Source organism: Toxotes jaculatrix, chromosome 2 (assembly GCF_017976425.1).
Source record: "Toxotes jaculatrix isolate fToxJac2 chromosome 2, fToxJac2.pri, whole genome shotgun sequence".
Taxonomy (NCBI): domain Eukaryota; kingdom Metazoa; phylum Chordata; class Actinopteri; family Toxotidae; genus Toxotes; species Toxotes jaculatrix.
The window spans coordinates 4475043-4493121 of NC_054395.1; the positions used below are offsets into that span (position 1 = coordinate 4475043).

The window sequence follows — 18079 nt, forward strand, 5'->3', positions numbered from 1 at the left end:
AGGGTTCACATACTTTTCCCTACAAACACTGTGAATGTTTGAATTATGTATTCAATATGGACAAGAACAATACAATGATTTGTGTTAAATATATTAAAAAATATATTGTGTAAGACCCCTGAATGCAGATAATTCAGAAGGGTTTGCTTTTTCTGGCCACAGTAGTTACATCCTTTTATTTAAACATTCTGTTTACCTGTTTCACAGTGTCTGTTCTGTCACTGAGCCTGCATTTGAACGTTGCCTTCTATTTTGCTTAGAAACAAAATATATAATGAAATTAATATAATATATATTATAATGTAAAAATAATATATCTATATTTTGAATAAAATTGAAAAGAAGTAGCAAAAATATAGATGAAAACAATTTAACAGTTAACACAAAATAACGAATAATTACACAAAATAAAAACAATTATTTACGTAAACTTTATTTTTATTTATGAGGTCATTGTGAGTGCTGGCACTCATAATAACCTCAGTAATCCTAAATCCCAGGCTACATGTGTTCCATGTTTGCTGATGGTGTGCCTGTGTTTGACTGTGTTGTACTGGTAGCTCTGTCCATGCCTATGTACACGTGCCTCCGCCTCCCTCATGTTTGTCCACGCTGCCACTGAACGGCTCCGCGTGGACAGATGAACAGGTACCGGCTGAGGCTGTATCAGCTCCGTAAAGCATTTCAAATCATAACCCACACTGTAATATATAATAGATCCTTATCACGACCGACTGGTTTCCTGTTTCAAAATAAAAACAAACGTAGCGTGCTCGCTCAATTCTCCACCTCTCTGACCATAGCAGGATCTCCGCGAGCTGTTTCCCGTCTCCACCAATCAGCGTGCGGCGGAGCTGCAGCGCAAGCCACGCCCTCTGTTCCCTGCGTGTTCTCGGGAGCTAGAACATTTTGTTTATGAAGCCAAATTAGTTGGTACAGCTGCACAGCCTGTGGCACTTCACTGGCTTTCTCTCTGTTAACAGCGGAAAGCTTCAGACTACTGACAGGCTGGCGTTTAACCTCTCCGAACGACAACACGCACGGAGACGTAAGGACGTCAAACTTTATTAGTTTAGAGTTAAAGTAATGAAAGATAAACACGTCCTCCCTCCATGCTTACTTTCAACAAAAAAGAAGTTATGGATATATGCAACGGGAAGAAGAGGAGAAAGGTAAGCGGCGGTGTGCGGGGCTGCAGGCGGAGTGCGGCCGGAAAGATGAAGCGGGAGGCTTGCAAAGTCCTCCGCTCCCTCACGGTGGAGGACAACAATCACACGGAGCCCATGGAGGAAGAAGAGGACGACGACTGCTTCTCCATCAGCTTCCTCCGGAATGACCGACTGGAGCCCGACGTGGTGGTGTCTCCCCGGTACAGTCTGCTTAGGGAGGTCGGCCGGGGAAGCTACGGTGTGGTGTATGAGGCTATAGCCCGGAAAACAGGGGCCAGGGTGGCGGTGAAGAGGCTCCAGTGCGACGCCCCGGAAAACGTCGAACTGGCTCTGGCCGAGTTCTGGGCCCTGACGAGCCTGGAGAACCGACACCAGAATGTGGTCCAGCTGGAGGAGTGTGTCCTTCAGAGGAACGGCCTGGCCCAGAAGATGAGCCACGGGAACAAGAGGTCCAAACAGTACCTGCGCCTGGTGGAGACGTCACTCAAAGGTACAGGCTACTGTCATGTTTACATCTGGTTCATTAACACTAATACCACCAATGATGAAATAATATAGAAATAAGGCAATAAAAGAGAGCTACAAACATTTCTTTGAGTTCGTACTCTAAATACAAAAACATGTCTTTAAAATTGGTCTTCATAAGTAGTTTACAAGGTGATGGCCAGGTTTTGCCAACTTAAGCCCCAAATCCAAACTTTAGGAGCCCTTGTATTAAAGGCCCAGGGGTTTCATGGTTTAATAAACTCACACAAAACTGCAAAATGCTTAAATGTCTTTCCAGCTCTATGAATCTGTTATTAATGAAAGCAAGTGTAACCAAAATTGTAGCCCACGAATGGATCACTAATTAAATTAATAATAATTTTAAAAAAAACCTTGCTTGTTATTGTGATTTGCAGTTATATTAGTGACTTATGTAATATAAAGATTATTTATATAAATGTATGATTTCAGTGACGTGTTCTATCTGTACTTAAGCTAAATAATGTGTAAATTCTGAGGCACAAACTGTATACTCTATGTGTAAAGTGAGGCTCATTCTTTTAAAAAAAGATTTTGTGAATTAAAAGTAACAGTCATTTCTTTTGTAGTTTTCTGTCAGTGTCAGTGACGTCGCTATAGGTTACCTATAGTGGGCACAGTGAGTACACTGTGTTGTCCTCAGCTCATAAGAGAACACAGTGTACTTCTTGGCAATGTGTTAACACGTTACTTTTTGAAATAAATTTCAGACTGAAAATGGTGTTACAGTTTAAAATGGGGTAGTGTAATGAAATACTGCAGCTTTGTCTTATGACAGGGACATTTTTATTCACTTTAAATCATTGTTGTCATCAGTCCAGTTTGACCTACTTATCACTTCTATTGTTATTGCTCAGTAGTCCTTAGATAAATGAATAATAACTGTTAAATATATCTTAGCAAAATTGAAATGTAGCATTGAAACACCAGTGTTGACCTGTTCAGTTAAAAATCCGTGGTTATAACTGAATCAACGTACAGTGTTTGCTTCTTTTCTTTTAATAGCATGGCCGTTATGTAAGTGTCACCATTCTGGCTCTTGAAATGAAATATTAATCTTGAGCTGAGATCTTTTGCAGCCATCAAGTGCTAATGTTTGTAGGATCTGGATGACAATTCAGACGACTTGTTGTTTTTATGTATTCCCACTTAGCTTTTGTCCTCCTCCACTTAACCTAGTTTTTCAAGTGTAAAGCCAAGTAGTCAGCAGTCACGGCGCGACAGCCTACAGTGATCATCGGGGGAGGTCGTGCGGGGGAGCAACACTGTTTGGACATTTTGAAAGCCAGTTTCACTGCTGCCTCAAAGTTACCTGCCATTTCTGAGAGCTGGTGGAAGAGAGAGGGAGAAATTAGGAAGTGCCATCATTTTCAATCAAAGACTCTGGGAGGCAAACAAATCTGATTAGGCACTGGATAAATCAACTGGTGTGATACATCAGCGGATATTAGCTTATTGCAAATGCGATGCGTTGGCATTGATAACCTGCTACAACCAGAGAGCTTGACAAGTTTATTTTTACACTGTAACGTGTCATAGACATGACTTGGTCACAAACCTTCAATAACCAAATTTAAGGGATGTTTATAAAAAGTGTGTGTTTATCTAACAAAACAAATATCAGTCCAGAGGTGGGCTCCAGACCACCCATAGGGCGGGGGGAGGTTCTGTTTCACAGCACAGGCCATATATTTACTTAATATGTTTATGCTGCCATCTGTTAACTAAATTGATTACAATATAGTGATGTGTCAGGATCAAGGTGGCTCATCACTTCAATTAAACCTGACTGTCATGTCTTCAGACCAGGGCAGGGCAGTCAGCTGAGAGCCATTGGTTGCATGTGAAATGCACAAAGTTTGCAAAAGTTTGCGGTTTGAAACCTCACACGTGAAGCTCTTTGAAGTGGCAGTGACAGTATGTGCCAGATCACGACACTGTCAGTTGCGTGCAGTTCCAAACCACACATAATGGTGTTGCTTCCTCAGGGGAAAAAAAAAAAACGAACTAAAGTCTTAAAGCTGTCTCTCAACATACCAAGAACCCAGTGAAAAACCTGTGGAGGATTTATTATTTTCTTTGGTTGCATTGAAATTTAAAAAAGTCGTCGACTGACAAAGAGCGTGTACATCAGAATCTCATAGCTCAGACAGAAAATTAGTAACATGTTAAATACTGAGCTGAAGTGGTAGTGAAAGTAGTGCTGTGCTTGTGTGTACTTGACTTGTCTGTGATTCACTCTTGTGGTCTTGAGGTATGGACTGAGGGTTTGTGCACTTATAATCATCCTGGCCTGGAGCACAACTGGGTTTTGAGGTCTGATGAACTGACTAAATGCCTCAGTTTGAATGCTGGTATCTCACTGATCAGGTCATATCTGTCCCTCTCCGATCTGCCTGCTGCAGGGGAGCGCATCCTGGGCTGCCCAGAGGAGCCGTGCTACCTCTGGTTCGTCATGGAGTTTTGCGAGGGTGGGGACCTCAACCAGTACGTCCTGTCTCGCCGGCCCGACCCCCAGACCAACAGGAGCTTTATGCGGCAGTTGACGAGTGCAGTAGCTTTCCTGCACAAAAACAACATTGTTCACCGTGATCTGAAACCAGACAACATTCTCATCTCCCAGAAATCTGGTTCGCCTGTTCTCAAAGTAGCAGACTTTGGCCTCAGTAAAGTCTGTGCTGGCCTAAACTGCAGGAACAGTGAAGAGCACCCGGCAGCAGGAGCGGGTGGCAAAGGCAGCAACCAGAACAACATCGTCAACATAAACAAGTTCTGGTTGTCGTCAGCTTGTGGCTCCGACTTCTACATGGCCCCCGAGGTGTGGGAGGGCCACTACACAGCCAAGGCTGACATCTTCGCCCTGGGCATCATCATCTGGGCAATGATCGAGCGGATCACTTTCATCGATGCAGAGTCCAAGCGTGAATTGCTGGGCACCTACATACGGCAGGGCACAGAGATTGTACCTGTCGGGGAGGCTCTGCTGGAGAACCCCAAGATGGTTCTCCACATCCCTCAGAAGGCCAGGAGCTGCATGTCTGAGGGGGTGAAGAAACTCCTCCAGGACATGCTCGCCGTCAACCCTCAGGACCGACCAGACGCCTTCCAGCTGGAGGTGCGGATGGACAAAGTGACGTGTACTGCCTGACCGCCCCCTCCTCTACTTTTTTTTTTTTACCCTGACCAGTCAAAGAAGGGACCTCTTTCTTTCTGAGGTAAGCTCGAATCCCTTAATAACTCATTAGACTCCTCATGCAGACTCCTCTGTGACACAGGACTCACCACCACTGGCTTAAAGGGAACATTGGCCTTTGGTAACTCGGGGCTGAGCACAGGTAATCTTCCTTTCAGCTGACGCCATTAGCCTTTCTTGTCCTGGTCATGTCGGCTGGGACATCTCTCATTTATTAGCTATCCGTGGTGCGAAGTCAGTGGTTGAATGTGGTTCACTGCTTTTTAGGCGAGAAATTCCAGGAATAAAACAAGGCAAAACATGTCACCTAAACCACTTTATCAGGAGGTGAAGCTGAGAGTTAGTCCAGCTGACATGTTGCTAATAATCCTCCCCGCAGAGGGAAACTGTGTGCACAGCTACAGTAAGTAGAGTAGGTCAAAGCTGAACCTGGAAGTGGGTCTGTAAGCTGTGATGGATGTTACTGCTACAGTCAAGTCCAGTCATGTCAGGTTTATTTGTTTAGCATCGAATCAGAACAGAAGTTATGTCAGGGCACTTTTCTTACAGAGCAGGTCTAGTACTCTTTATAATATTACAGTGAGGTTTGTAGCAGTGGCTAGGATTGGTTGATTAATCGATCAGTTGGTCGACAGAATTAACTGTAGTTGTTATAGTAACTGTTATATTAACTGTAATTGTTTTAGTCATTTTTATTATAAAAAAATGCCAAATGTGAGAATTTCTTTGTTGCACATGATATGGAAACTAAAACAGGCGTTTCACTATTTTCACATTTCACATTTTCTGGACAAAACAATCCATTCATCAAGAAAATAATCCTCAGATTAATCGATAATGAAAATAATGATTACAGCTCAGGTTACAACAGACAGTTTGGGAGATGATTTTTTTTTTAATTTTCACCTTTTGTGTTCTCCTCCTTATTTGGAAGAGAATCCATAAATCCTGACCTTTAAGAAAATGACAAAGAAATAAGAAACATTTCATGAACAGCATCTCTGTCAGTGAACCTGGTGATCGATTGAGCCATGGGAGCTTCTAGTTACAAGGCCTCAGACGACATGTTGGCCTAGTCCCTTCACTCCAAATAGTTCCTAAGTCCTGCTGCTCCCGATTTCTGCCAAAGCTTCCCACGTCACTGTCGAAGAATCAGGATTAAGAAGAGTGAAAGCACCTACTGCAGAGCACTGACGTCTAGAGACGAAGCTGAGCTACTGATAGGGTAAACAAGGTGACTGTTAACACAGGTTCTTCAGCGGTGACTGTCACTGCGTGAATCTTGCTTAAAGCGAATTAACAAATACTAAAGTGTAGCCAAGGCGGGGGGTGGGGGAGGGGGGCGGTGGCGGTGGCGTAAGGGCACAGCTATGTGAGCAGGAGGAAGGACAGCTTTTGAGATTGGTACACCCTGGGCCTGAGGGCAAACAGCCTGGCTTTGATTAAATGCACACAGTCAGGATGTGCGTGTGTGTGTGTGTCTGAGTGTGTGTGTGTGTGAGAGAGAGAGAGAGAGAGAGAGAGAGAGAGAGAGACAGTAGGAGAGTGAAGCAGAAAACAATGAGCTATTGGCAGAGATGCACTAACAGTTAAGTTTCTTGGCATTAACCTGACGTGCACAGGACACGTGCTTTATCTGATTCATATTCACACCTGGCAGGTGAATTACATCTCCTGACTGACTTCTGTTTCCATCAAAGTTCCTCCTGTGATCTCTATTTTCAGAGAATATCCCAATGAGAAACTTTTGACACATGCATCACTACGTGCAGCTTCCTGTGAAAAGTTAGCACTTCACTTATTACCATTAGATTACAAAACACAGCATCAGCATCACTTTATGATTGGATCATTGGTGTACTGGTGTATTTAAATATAACCAATTACACAGCGGGATGCTGCTAACTTACCATAGTTAACAAAGTTCAGGAAATATTTTTCCACTGAAAAGTACTTTTAAAGTCAAGCTGCTATTTGAATTCTCATCTGCTTTTGTGTATGGAAATATAAAGATTGTGTCTGGATAAGTACTCAGCCTTATACCTTTCTTTCTTCAGCTATCAGTGATAATATTTTCAGCTCAGAGTTTTTGGAAACGCTCCAACAGAAAGTCAGCTGCTTCTTTATGTGGGGTAAAAAAAAGATCTTAACTTTTACTTTAAGAGTCGTGACGCAGCCTCACTGATTTCCCTACATTCAAAAGACTGCTATTTTAGATATCAGGCAGAAATCTCCCTCACTCGCCAACAAACATGCACACTCAGCAGGAAATAACTTTGCCTGCAGTAGTGACAATGCAGGAAAAGTGTCCCTTTAGGATGTTAATTGTCCCAGTATTGCTATTTAGAGCAGAAACTCCTTGTAGCACATCAATCAGCCGCTGAGTGGATTGCTCAGTGACCCGGACCCTCCGTCAGTTTGTTTGAACTTGAACCCTCCATTGACCAGGACTAATCCCAGCCTTTGTTTGACAATTAGCTGTGCGGTCCTGCAACCATTCTCCGTTATAACCCCTGAACGCTGGAGTGTCTGCGTCACCGTGCCCCGCCTCCTCTCACAGAGACCCTCTGCGCAGCTCTGTGACGTAACACTGCTCGGTTCTCGGCCGACCCGGCCATGGACCCTGTGCTGCGTGTTAGCTCGCGGCTGCAGATTGCCTTTGTTCTCTTGCATGATGGGATAGGACGTTACGCAACAGGCCCACAGCATTGCACTGGTTCAATGGGAAAACCTGTCATCTGTTGGAGAGAGGGATTAGTGGCAGTAAATAGAGAGGGGATGGGGGCGGGGGGGTTGTTGTTTCTGCTACATGTGTGTATTTATTTGAGGAGCTGGTTTGCTGAGGGGACGGCTGATGACGGCACAGTGACGATACTCAAATCACTGGTGAGACTGAAGACAAAAAAACAACACAGAGACAATCTCTGGTCTGATGGGACGGCTAAGGGGCTGATATTATTTCCTTGGTTATTGATTAATGCACTAACTGTTTTCCCCCCAGCTCTCATCAGCAGTTCCCGAAGGGATGCGTTTAATTTGTGTATTCGGTCTGACCAACATTACAATAACCCAAAGCTATTATTCAGTTTCTGTGGAAAAGAGACAGAGGGAAGCTTCCATTCCTCCACACTGGACGTGTGTGACCCACCTAATGACTGTTATTTAACTTCATAAATGCTTGGAATTATCAAAATTACCTATGAATAAGTCTCTCTCTCTACTATTATACTATACTAGTATTCATCTGGTTTGTTGTTGATAGAATGACTCGGCTTGAGGGCTGTAACAGAGCAATTAATGGGATGATGATAGTAAAAGACTTGGTGGAAGTTTTTTTTTTTGTATAGCCTGACTGATACTTGCTTTACTTAAGTTCATCATTGACTACTATACTGGGATTTATTATCACTTCTCTGCAGACACTCAGACCAGGACTGAGTGACACCGACTGATATACCAGGAGTATGTAGGAATGTCCTTGATTTAATCAAGTCTTATTTGGATTGATTGGCTTGCTCATTTGTCAGTCACGTGTTTACTTCACTGTACTGTGCTCCGCCTTCACAGCTGCCAAGTGTTAGTGACCAACAGAGATTATCCACATCTACATTAGCTGGGCACTGCCTTTAAAAGGTTCGCATGCACTTACAATGAAAGTGTGGAACCATCTCTACTCTTAGGAAACAGAGAAATGAAAGCAGCCCTATGGCTAATGTAGTTTCTGCAGCCTCAAAGTTTGATGAGGTGGTGCTAACAGCCACAGGGATAATAATCAATAATAATAATCAATATGACCTTCTTATGTGAGGTGCAGTAAGTTATGGTCGGTGACTTGTATTTAAAAATGAATGCTGGCTGCAGAAGGAGATGCTGTGATCAGTGCTAGTTGTTTTCAGTTCAGACCTGTACATCTCATCTTAAACTGTCTGATGTGTTCGTGTTCTTCTATGAGAAAATATAAATTTAGGATTTGTATTTGGGAAATGTTGAATATTTAATGGATCATAGAGGAAATCCCTGTAAAAATGTCTGATGTCAGCATCGTACCATAGCCGTGTGTGTCTCTGTTTTGTGTGTCATCGCCCTGCCCATCTTTCCCACCCATCCTCCCTGTCCATCACTCCTCCCTCTCTCTCTCTCCTCCTCTGCTGGACAATGAGAGCTCTGCTGCTGGTTCAGGGCTTATGAAGGCTTGCGTCGGGAACATTTTGTCCCCTCGCTGTCTGCCAGCCTCGTGTCACCTCCCGTCTAAACCAGGCCAGAGCACTGAAAGCCCCGGCCCTCCCCACATCCACAGTCTTTACTTTAGGAATCCTTTTTGATTTTATTGACAGCGGGATCAGGCTTTTTACAAGTCCAGGCATTCTCAGGGTGTTGTCCTCGTACCACGCCCGTGAATGCGTCCATGTACGGCAACGAGTATACTGATGCCTTCAAGCAGGTTTGATGTTTTGCTCTGCACATGTGTCACCCATCTTATCTTAATACTTCAAAGCGTTGTACATTTTAAATAAAGACAGTAGGCTCTGAGAGAATGCTGATCTTGCTCCTCCGTAGGAAGTGAGGTTGTTTGGACAGTAGTGTGAGGGCAGGGTACGGTATGTTCTGTATTGGCTCAGTCAGTTGGGGGGGTATCATGGAGGGGCAGAGAAATGTCAGAGGGAGGCCACCTTTACGAGATTTTGGGATTGGGTGTGATGGGCGCATTGGTGTTGTTATGCAACGTAGTTGTAAAAGTGAGCATTCAGTGGCTGTAATGCTTGTAAATATTTCCTCTGGGGCCCTCAGGGTTCAGAACTGCAAAAACAAGTTCCTACACAAATGATTCGGCCGACGCTCCTCTTTATGTCGCGGTTATTCAGAGGTTGAAAATTAGAGAGTAAGAGGACGAGTGTGAGTAAAAATAGGAAGCGAATTCAGTAATCTGACCCCTTTTATTTTTCATGTCATTTGTCCTTAAAAATCTAGTGTTTAGGATGCACCTTCCAGCACCGTGTGGAAACCCTGTGATCCCACAGTGCTTTGGAATAACATGGATCCACATTTTTTCCACTCCACCGTCCCCATTCATGGTGGCTATGTTGGATCTAATGGGTTGTAAACTCTTTACACCGTGTTAATCTCCTCACAGTCTGCGTACTCACAGCTAACTGCAGGTGCTGTGCGTGGCAGTGTTTTGACCTCTCGGTGGATCCTCTGTGGTACTTTTGTGGTTTTCACTCGTGTGTGTTGTTTGAATGGTTCTAACAAAGCCGACAGGGTTCGTTTTGACCTGTAAATAATAGATGAAAAGAGGCGCGGCCAGCATCTGTTGCAGAAAGCAGAGATTTGCTGTGTCACTGCTGTTATCGACAGCCGCACAGAAGAGCTTTGAAGATGGCAGGATCACCTGAGGGATGCAGATGGTGAAACTAACAGTGAAACACACCTTGAACTGATGTGAGACTCGGCCTTGGAAAATATTGGTGCTTGGTCAAATGTGCAGCTGTTTGATTGTATGATTGAAACATTTTCTTTCAGGACCAGATTTCAAATTTCTCTGTTCTCCAGATTTTATTTGGATAAATGAAAATTCAAATTGTTTTTGGCTCTAAGGTTTTCTCATATAGACCTGAAACAAGATTAGTAGATGAAGAGAAAATTAATTTTGATTGATTTAGATTTTAATGTATTAAATAGCAAAAAAAAAAAACAAAAAAAACCCTCAAATATATATATATGTGTGTGTGTGTGTGTGTGTGTGTGTGTGTGTGTGTGTGTGTATGTATATATGTATAGATAGATATATAGATATATATCTCACGGTACACTGGGAAACTGGGTTTCAGACTGTTGGTTGAACAATACAAGGCACTGACGATGTCACCAGGGATTATTACTACATTAATCGAGTAATTAAAAAAATGACTGACAGGTCAACTGACAATTTGTGTGGCAGCCAAATAAGATCTGCATGTTTTCCTGATGTCTGCCTTCCATCCTGGAAAATCTAATGCTTGTTTTTCATTTTGGCCTGACTCTGCTGCTGTTTGTCCCCCCTTTGTCTTGGCCAGTTTGGCCAGTATTCCCAGCAGAGTTCTCTTGACTTTTATTTACACAATTTTAGTAGCAAAAATACTCTAGATAAGTGATCATGACAGAATGACACATCTCTTATTGGCAGCTGTGTTTTATTAGAAAGCAGAAGCACCCATTTGACTGAATGTCATCCCAACCCATCAGATGTTACCCTGTTGAGGGCACACACCTAAACTTATGTAATAAACAGTTTTTGTGAATGCCAAGCCTTGTGGAATGTGTTGCTTCGCATGCTCCACAGCCACAAAACCGCCCCAAGCTCGTAAAAGCCAACGCTCTCTCTCTCTCTGAGTGGTAATCATAGAGAGCTGCTGGGGCTCATGAGAGACCAGCCCCCACCACTTCCCCAAAGATACCGGTCTCTGCTGGTTTTTTTTTAACGAGTTAGTCTGCCTTTGTGTTATGCAACAACAAAGGGCTGGCAGGGTGGCTGAGGAGGTAGCAGGCCTACGTTTGTCCAGATTTGCTGGGCTTTGACCTTCACCTCGTTTCCTTTGTTTTGGTTATTTATATAGCAGTTAGTTTTATCAGGGTTCAGCATTCAGACCACAGCACAGCAAACTACAACTGAACCGTCTGTTAAAAAAAATAATTCATCTTAATCAACAATCAGAAAACTAAAAACTGAAAGTTACAGACACACTCATAAGTCATGAGCAGGTGATGAAACGTACATCATGATCTGTGCAGTTATGCAGACAGGGAAAGTTTGTCTGGGTCTGGTCGGTAATGTGCTTCTCTGCTGCTGTGTAGAGGAAATAGTTGTCAGGGTCCTCTACCATGTCCCCAGTCATGCGTCCTAACAGCAGAATACAAATGACAACACCCGAAGGCTCAGTTTGCTTCAAAGTGCTCATCGCCCTCTGACAGCACGGCTGGTCATGGCTTCCAACACTTTCTGTGTTACTGGGTTCATTATGTATTGAAAATGTACCCAACAGCTGCTCTTACTCTGCACCTTTGTTCCTGCAAACTCTTCTTCAAAGATTCTCTGTGTGTGTGCGACCATGACACCTGTTGTGGTTACTGAGGGAATCCACATCAGAGAGATTGCTTTTCTCCTGGTTAATACCAGCTTTTACTTTGATAAGCAGTTAACCAGTAAATCTTCCAAAGGAAACCAGAGCGTCTTCTTTGTCAGACCTTGGCTGATGGAGGTGTGCTGCAGTCTGGGACACCTGAAAACAACCATTTTATTAGTGATCACGTAAGAATTATCATTTGGATCCACTTCAGTTTGGAAGGAAAAAAAGAAACTGCCCTGTGTAGCCTGCAGTCAGAGAGTGTAGAGTTGTGTAACCTGAGGTAAATCCTCAGGTATGAGAGGCATGTTCGTAAAACGTGTGTGTCAGGTCGGAGAGTTCAGAAAGTTCACACGCGTCCAACAGTTGTTCAGAGAGGACGCTCAGAGGTGCCTCTGGAAAACGAAGAGATGACAAACATTAGAGCCACGTCATTGTGTTCACTGTGACAGGAAAACAGAGTCCATATCAGAAATGAATGGAATCCTTTAGGCCTTGACTGCTGGGGGGACTTCCAATGATGCACTGAGATCTTCTCTCCTCTCCCTCTCCATCTGTACTCACCCAGCCTGTGGAGGCAGATGGCCACCGACCATGAGCCGGGTCCTGTTCAAGGTTTCTACCTGTTAAGGGGAGTTGTTCATCTCCATTGTCTCCAAGTGCTGCTCATGGGGGACATGTTGGGTCTCTGTAAATAATGTCACAAAGAGGACGGTCTAGACCTGCTCTGTATGAAAAGCCCTGAGAGGAACCTTTAGGATGTGGACTGAACTCACTCTGAAGATGAATTCTGTGTTTTCATGGCCGATATCTGCTTTTTTTTTTCCCAGTGGCACCACCCTGAGAATAGTAAGCTGTATTTATGGACACTGTATATACATGGTATTAAACATGCTCCTCCTCAGCAGTGACATAAGCACTTTCCATGTCTCCATTCAGCACATCATCCCTCATTCAGCATCTCCAACATGCGCGCTTCCTGCTAAGCTGACCCACTTGTGTTTGTACCATGTGCAGTGAGGTTATGCAATGCATGCAAAGAGGAACAAACTGCTGCTGGCCCATAGCTGTGGCACGTCAGCCGCTATGGGCTATTACTAGCACTAAACTGAGCCTTGACACATCTGCAGGGTAGGAAGTACTGTCAGGTGTCAGGTGGCATTGTCATGTTACGGTTATTAGCAACTGTCTAACCTGGTTGTGTGTTTAGAAGCTGTATTATTTTAGTCCAGTTTGACCTAAAAAAAAAAAAAGTCCAACAGGTCAGGTTTAGCTGTTAAGTTGGGGAGAAGAATGTGAGACTGTAGCCGGACCTACTGAGGTCTTGATTCTGACGTCTTCACCTAAAAACAAATTTCCATTTTCTTAGTTGGTTTGTTGTTAATTGTTGTGTTGTCACTTTGAACAAATGAGAACTGAGTTGTTGAGTTGACATAAAGATGAACAGCCCACACAGCCTCGTCCTGGACTGGGCTGTAGAACGACTGCTGTGTCTCCTCTGCTGCACTTGAGCAACAAATCAGATTAGATTATTGGATTATCAGTGGTCGGATTTAAACGTGTAGAAATCAGCCCATTATATCCAAAAAGTGCTGGTTTCTAATTAGCTATGACATCGCTAAAGACAGTTAAACCTTATGTTTGTTAGAAATGGTTTTCTTGAAGAAATGTTGCTGATATGTTTATGCTTTGTGTCTCCGCAGCTTTGTTTACTACATGGATGTGGACTCTAGTGGAAAAACTGAACTGTGAAGAATCCACAATCATAATCTTGAGTGGGAAGCGACGAACAGGCTGCTGATTCCAGACCTCTGGGACAGGATCAGGGTGCAGATCAGACCTCAGCAGTGTACTTCCAGCACCACTCACTTACAATCAGTAGCCTCTTTTAAACGGATTGACTGTGTTTGCTGTTAAGAGGACTCTGCGTTATGGCGGCTTTGCTTGTTTACACTGAACCAAACAAAGCCGGCGTGATGCTGCTGCCTCAGTGTGTGATTTTCAGAGTGTGTGTCCGTGTAACACAACAGTGTCGGTGTCTGTCCCACCAGTGCTGGTTCTCCCTTTTACACAGACTTCGATCCGGCTCTGTGACTACCTCTGCCGGCGGCTTTGTGCCGGAACAACAACAATGCCCCCCACCACCCCCACCCCACCCATTCCGTGTTTGTACCCTTCATACAGAACGAGACAGAATAACATTCCTGCATTGAAGAGGCTGTCTCCATGGAGCTGAGGATGTTTAACTGATGGATGATGCCAGTGTCTCTGAGATCACACTGTATGTGACAACCAGGTTCATGACATGTTGTTAGATTTGTTGATTTTCTTTTTTTTTTTTTTTTCCCAGCAGCCCCGCTGCCTGCTCTTCTTCATGTGTAATGTGTATAGGGCTGTGGCACAGGTCACTGTACTGTGCTGTATCAGTGTTTTAAAGTCAGAGCGTGGGATAGCCAGTGATGATAGTACGTGAACGACCATGAACAGACACCGCTTCGCTGCCCCGTTCAGCCTCGTGCCTTAAATACGATTCACACCAAGTGCGATTGGATTTTTTTCAGTAACATGATTCTGTGGGTTTCAGTTGAAGCTCACACACACCAAGACAAACCTCACGCGTCTGGAACTACTTTTGTGTCTCATGCGGGTTTACGTCTGCAGAAATTGCTTTCAGTGATGTCACACGTTTTTAAACAACGTCCCAGGCTGCAATAATGTCAATGTTAGAATGTGATCATTCGGTTTCCTTCCTCTACCCAAAAGCTCGAGAACAATCACGATGCAGGAGCTGACAGATATCATCCTCGCAGGTTTACAAGGACGTTTCATACATCTGTGCCACACGCTTCACAGCAGATGGGAATATTAATGCTGTTGTAGAAATAACAGGCCTGTATCAGCTCCATTCAGCACTGTGCTGTTATTACCAAACTGTGTCCAGCAGGGAATGGGACATTAGTTTCTGTCCAATCCAAAGAGCATCTGTTGGACAAATTCTTTGTGTATGTGTCTATCATCACTGCAAAGCTTAGCATGAACACATTTTCTGAATTAACCTATGACAAAGAAACAATCATCATCTTTTGGTAGACTAGCGTGTGTTTGGTAACCTTGAACTGAATGTTTTTTTTTTTTTTTTTTTTACACAAAAACCAAAAAATACCACTCCCCACCACTAGACATGATAGAAGTAGATTGCGAGCATTGTTCTCTACGCGACCTTTTGAGTTTGAAAGGTTTCTGATTGTTGTGAAGTGGATCATGGATCATTGTATGGGAGCAGTCTGACACCTGAGCAGTATTGAGCCATCTGTGGCTGAATCTTTCTGGAGTATGCGATTTTTGAGGACTCTCACAGGAAATTTGAAGATTTGCCATCTGGAAATAATCCCCCAAAGCAGCCAGTGGGATGCGCATCCGTACTGTCCCTTCCCCTCCTTCTCCTGTTTTTTTTGAAGTGCTTCAGACTCTTTTTAAATCAGTGGCATGTAGCTGTGTAGAACACAGTCAGACAGTGGTTGCTTGTAGCCTGTTACCTGTTGTTGTGAGAACATCAGAGCTACTTTGGCTTTAATTCATGCAAACACATCACTTTTGGTTAGAACAAGAATATTGAGCCGCAGGTCTCATGACTGGGTGAGATGGTACTTGAAGCAACTAGGATTAGGTTCACAGAAAAAAAAAAAAAAAAAAAGCCTGGAGAAGGGGGATATAAAAAGGTTTGTATGGTTCAGACCTAGAAAGCCTGTATCTTTGACTCAGACCAGCACAGACCAGAGGAATGACCAAAGCCTTCTTTTGGTTTCATAGCACTGTGTAGCATTTGGGTTGAGTCCAGTGACTCAGCAGCAGCACAGACCAGTAGTAGTAGTAGTAGTAGACTTTGAGGCATTTTGTAGCGTGGTCCTACCTCATTTTCAGCACCTACCTATCTACCTTGATGGTCTCATTCATAAACCTTGTCTTACTTTCTGAGACAAGGGGCACTTTGCTTGTGTGGGATAGATTTTTTTTTTTTTTTTTTTTTTACCTCAGACTGAATCTCTTCAATCCTGAACCAACCTCTGACTGACCTCTCTGTGTGGTGTTGTGCTTAGCTAACAGTAACATCTAGCTTTTGCCTTTATAATGACACCTGCAGCACGTCTCTCTCACTGTCTCTCTCTCTCTCTCCCTCTCTCTCTCTCTCTCTCTGGATGTATTACAGAGCTATGCAGAGTCCTGCCTCATGACCAGAGTATAGTTATCATGTTCAACAACTGCAGCTCCCATACGTAGGACTCCAGGAACTTTCAGAGCTCGCAGGAGCAATAAGGATGAAAGTGTGACCAAAGTGTTCATATTTGTGTTCAGTGTAATTGGCCTTGATGCTCATGGGGAGCTGTGGTAATGCTGATATAGCTGTTGCTGTTGATAAAACATGAAGGTGTTCAATTTAGGGATGAGACTTAGATTTTTTTTTTTTTGTCTCTCTGCTAAAGGACCTAGTGTCGTTCCTGAAAGTGTGTCATTTAGCCTTTGGGATGTTGAATCTCTGACCTGCTCAGCTCAGTTCAGCTCAGCATGGTTACATACTGTATATTGCATTGCTGTGGTGAGAGTGCATAAGCTAACACAGGATCTTTACAACAAAATCATCACTACTAACCCTTGTTTTCTACCTTCCCTGCTGTCACTGTATTTTTGTATGAGCCGTTCTTTTAGCTCTCTTCAGACTAGTAATGATTCCACTTGAAAACACTTTACACTATGCAAAATGTTTCACTGCCTCACTGTAAACAAAGTACAGAGCCACACCCTGCTCAAACAATTGTGTGTAATATCTTGAACTTTTTGTTAGTGCATATTTACAGTGTTTTGTTTCAAATGTTTTGTATAATAAGAGCAAGTTTTTGTTAATGAAGCTGACAGGAGCCATTAGATGTTTGAGGAAGCATCAAAACAATATTTGTTTTCTTTTTGCTGTAAATATGTTTGACAACTTTTCTTGGAATAAAGTTTCTGGATAATGAAATATTCTGTGTGCGTGTGTGTGTATTTTATTTAATTCTTGAGGCCTGAGGAGCACGATAAGTAACTCCTTCATATTCAGTCTGGTTTAAAGGAGACTGGTCCGCCATCATTTTCAGAGGGTTAAAAGTAATCAAAGAACTGAGGAGGAGAATAATTGTTTCAGTTTTTCTCTTGTAGATGGTTGAATTATTTTGGAACTGAACTTTAATATTTAGTTTCATTTAAAAGATATATATATATATCAGCTTTGGAACCAGTGCACTGTAAGCTTGGATCCTGAGACAGATTAATAGTACTGAAATTGTACAGACTGCGGGGTATGGACCAGTGTCTATTGGAAAGCCGATTCTTTTTGTTTCTGCAAATAAAACATGACTCTGGTGAAGTCATGTCCAGTTGTGTTTTACTGCAGTATAGTAAATGTTTTCAAAACTGAGGAACGTCATGTTCTCATAAACATGATTCTCCAGGCAAACCTCATTTAACGCTGTAAAAGTACCACACAGTCACTGTAAGTTACAGTAAGCTGAGAAAAGAGCCTTGATGTGTGGTGACATTTCACACTGTGCAGGCTTAAGCACATATCTCACATTATCATGACCTGTTTAAAGGTGGAATGAACAGTCCATCAGTGACTGCACTAATAACCACTACAGCTTCATGTGGACAGAATGTGAACCACAGAGACGCCTTATATATGAGACCCAGAACTTTGTGCTATAAACCCCTGGTTCTTCCTTTCCATACTCTTTAATTACACAGTAAGAATAAGGTGTGTGGCCTGTAATATAATGTGTGGCTGGTCTCCCCCTTTTTACTATTTAATTACACAATAAGAAAAAACAGTTTTAACACCATTTTCCCCGAATGTCTCAGTGGTGCAAGAAGAACTCAGATCTTTTACAGAAGTAAAAAGTAGAAATACCAAGTGTGGAAATACTAGGTTACAAGTACATGTACCTGTTTTAAAAATCTGAATCCAGTAAAAGTACAAAAGTTTTGGCATCAAAATAAACTGAAAGTACCCAAAGTTAAAGTGTTGTACTCATTATGCAGAATAAGCCGTTTCAGAACAATGT

The 18079-nt window shown here is 43.0% G+C and overlaps 1 protein-coding gene across 1 annotated transcript; it reads left to right on the forward strand.

Moving 5' to 3' along the window:
• The first annotated feature begins 941 nt into the window (after positions 1-941).
• On the forward strand, positions 942-17006 carry stk35 (serine/threonine kinase 35). Its single transcript, XM_041062675.1, has 3 exons — positions 942-1659; positions 4100-4909; positions 13691-17006. The coding sequence occupies exons 1-2, from the start codon at positions 1113-1115 to the stop codon at positions 4840-4842; spliced, it is 1290 nt and encodes a 429-aa protein (XP_040918609.1). The 5' UTR covers positions 942-1112; the 3' UTR covers positions 4843-4909; positions 13691-17006.
• The last annotated feature ends 1073 nt before the right edge of the window (positions 17007-18079 follow it).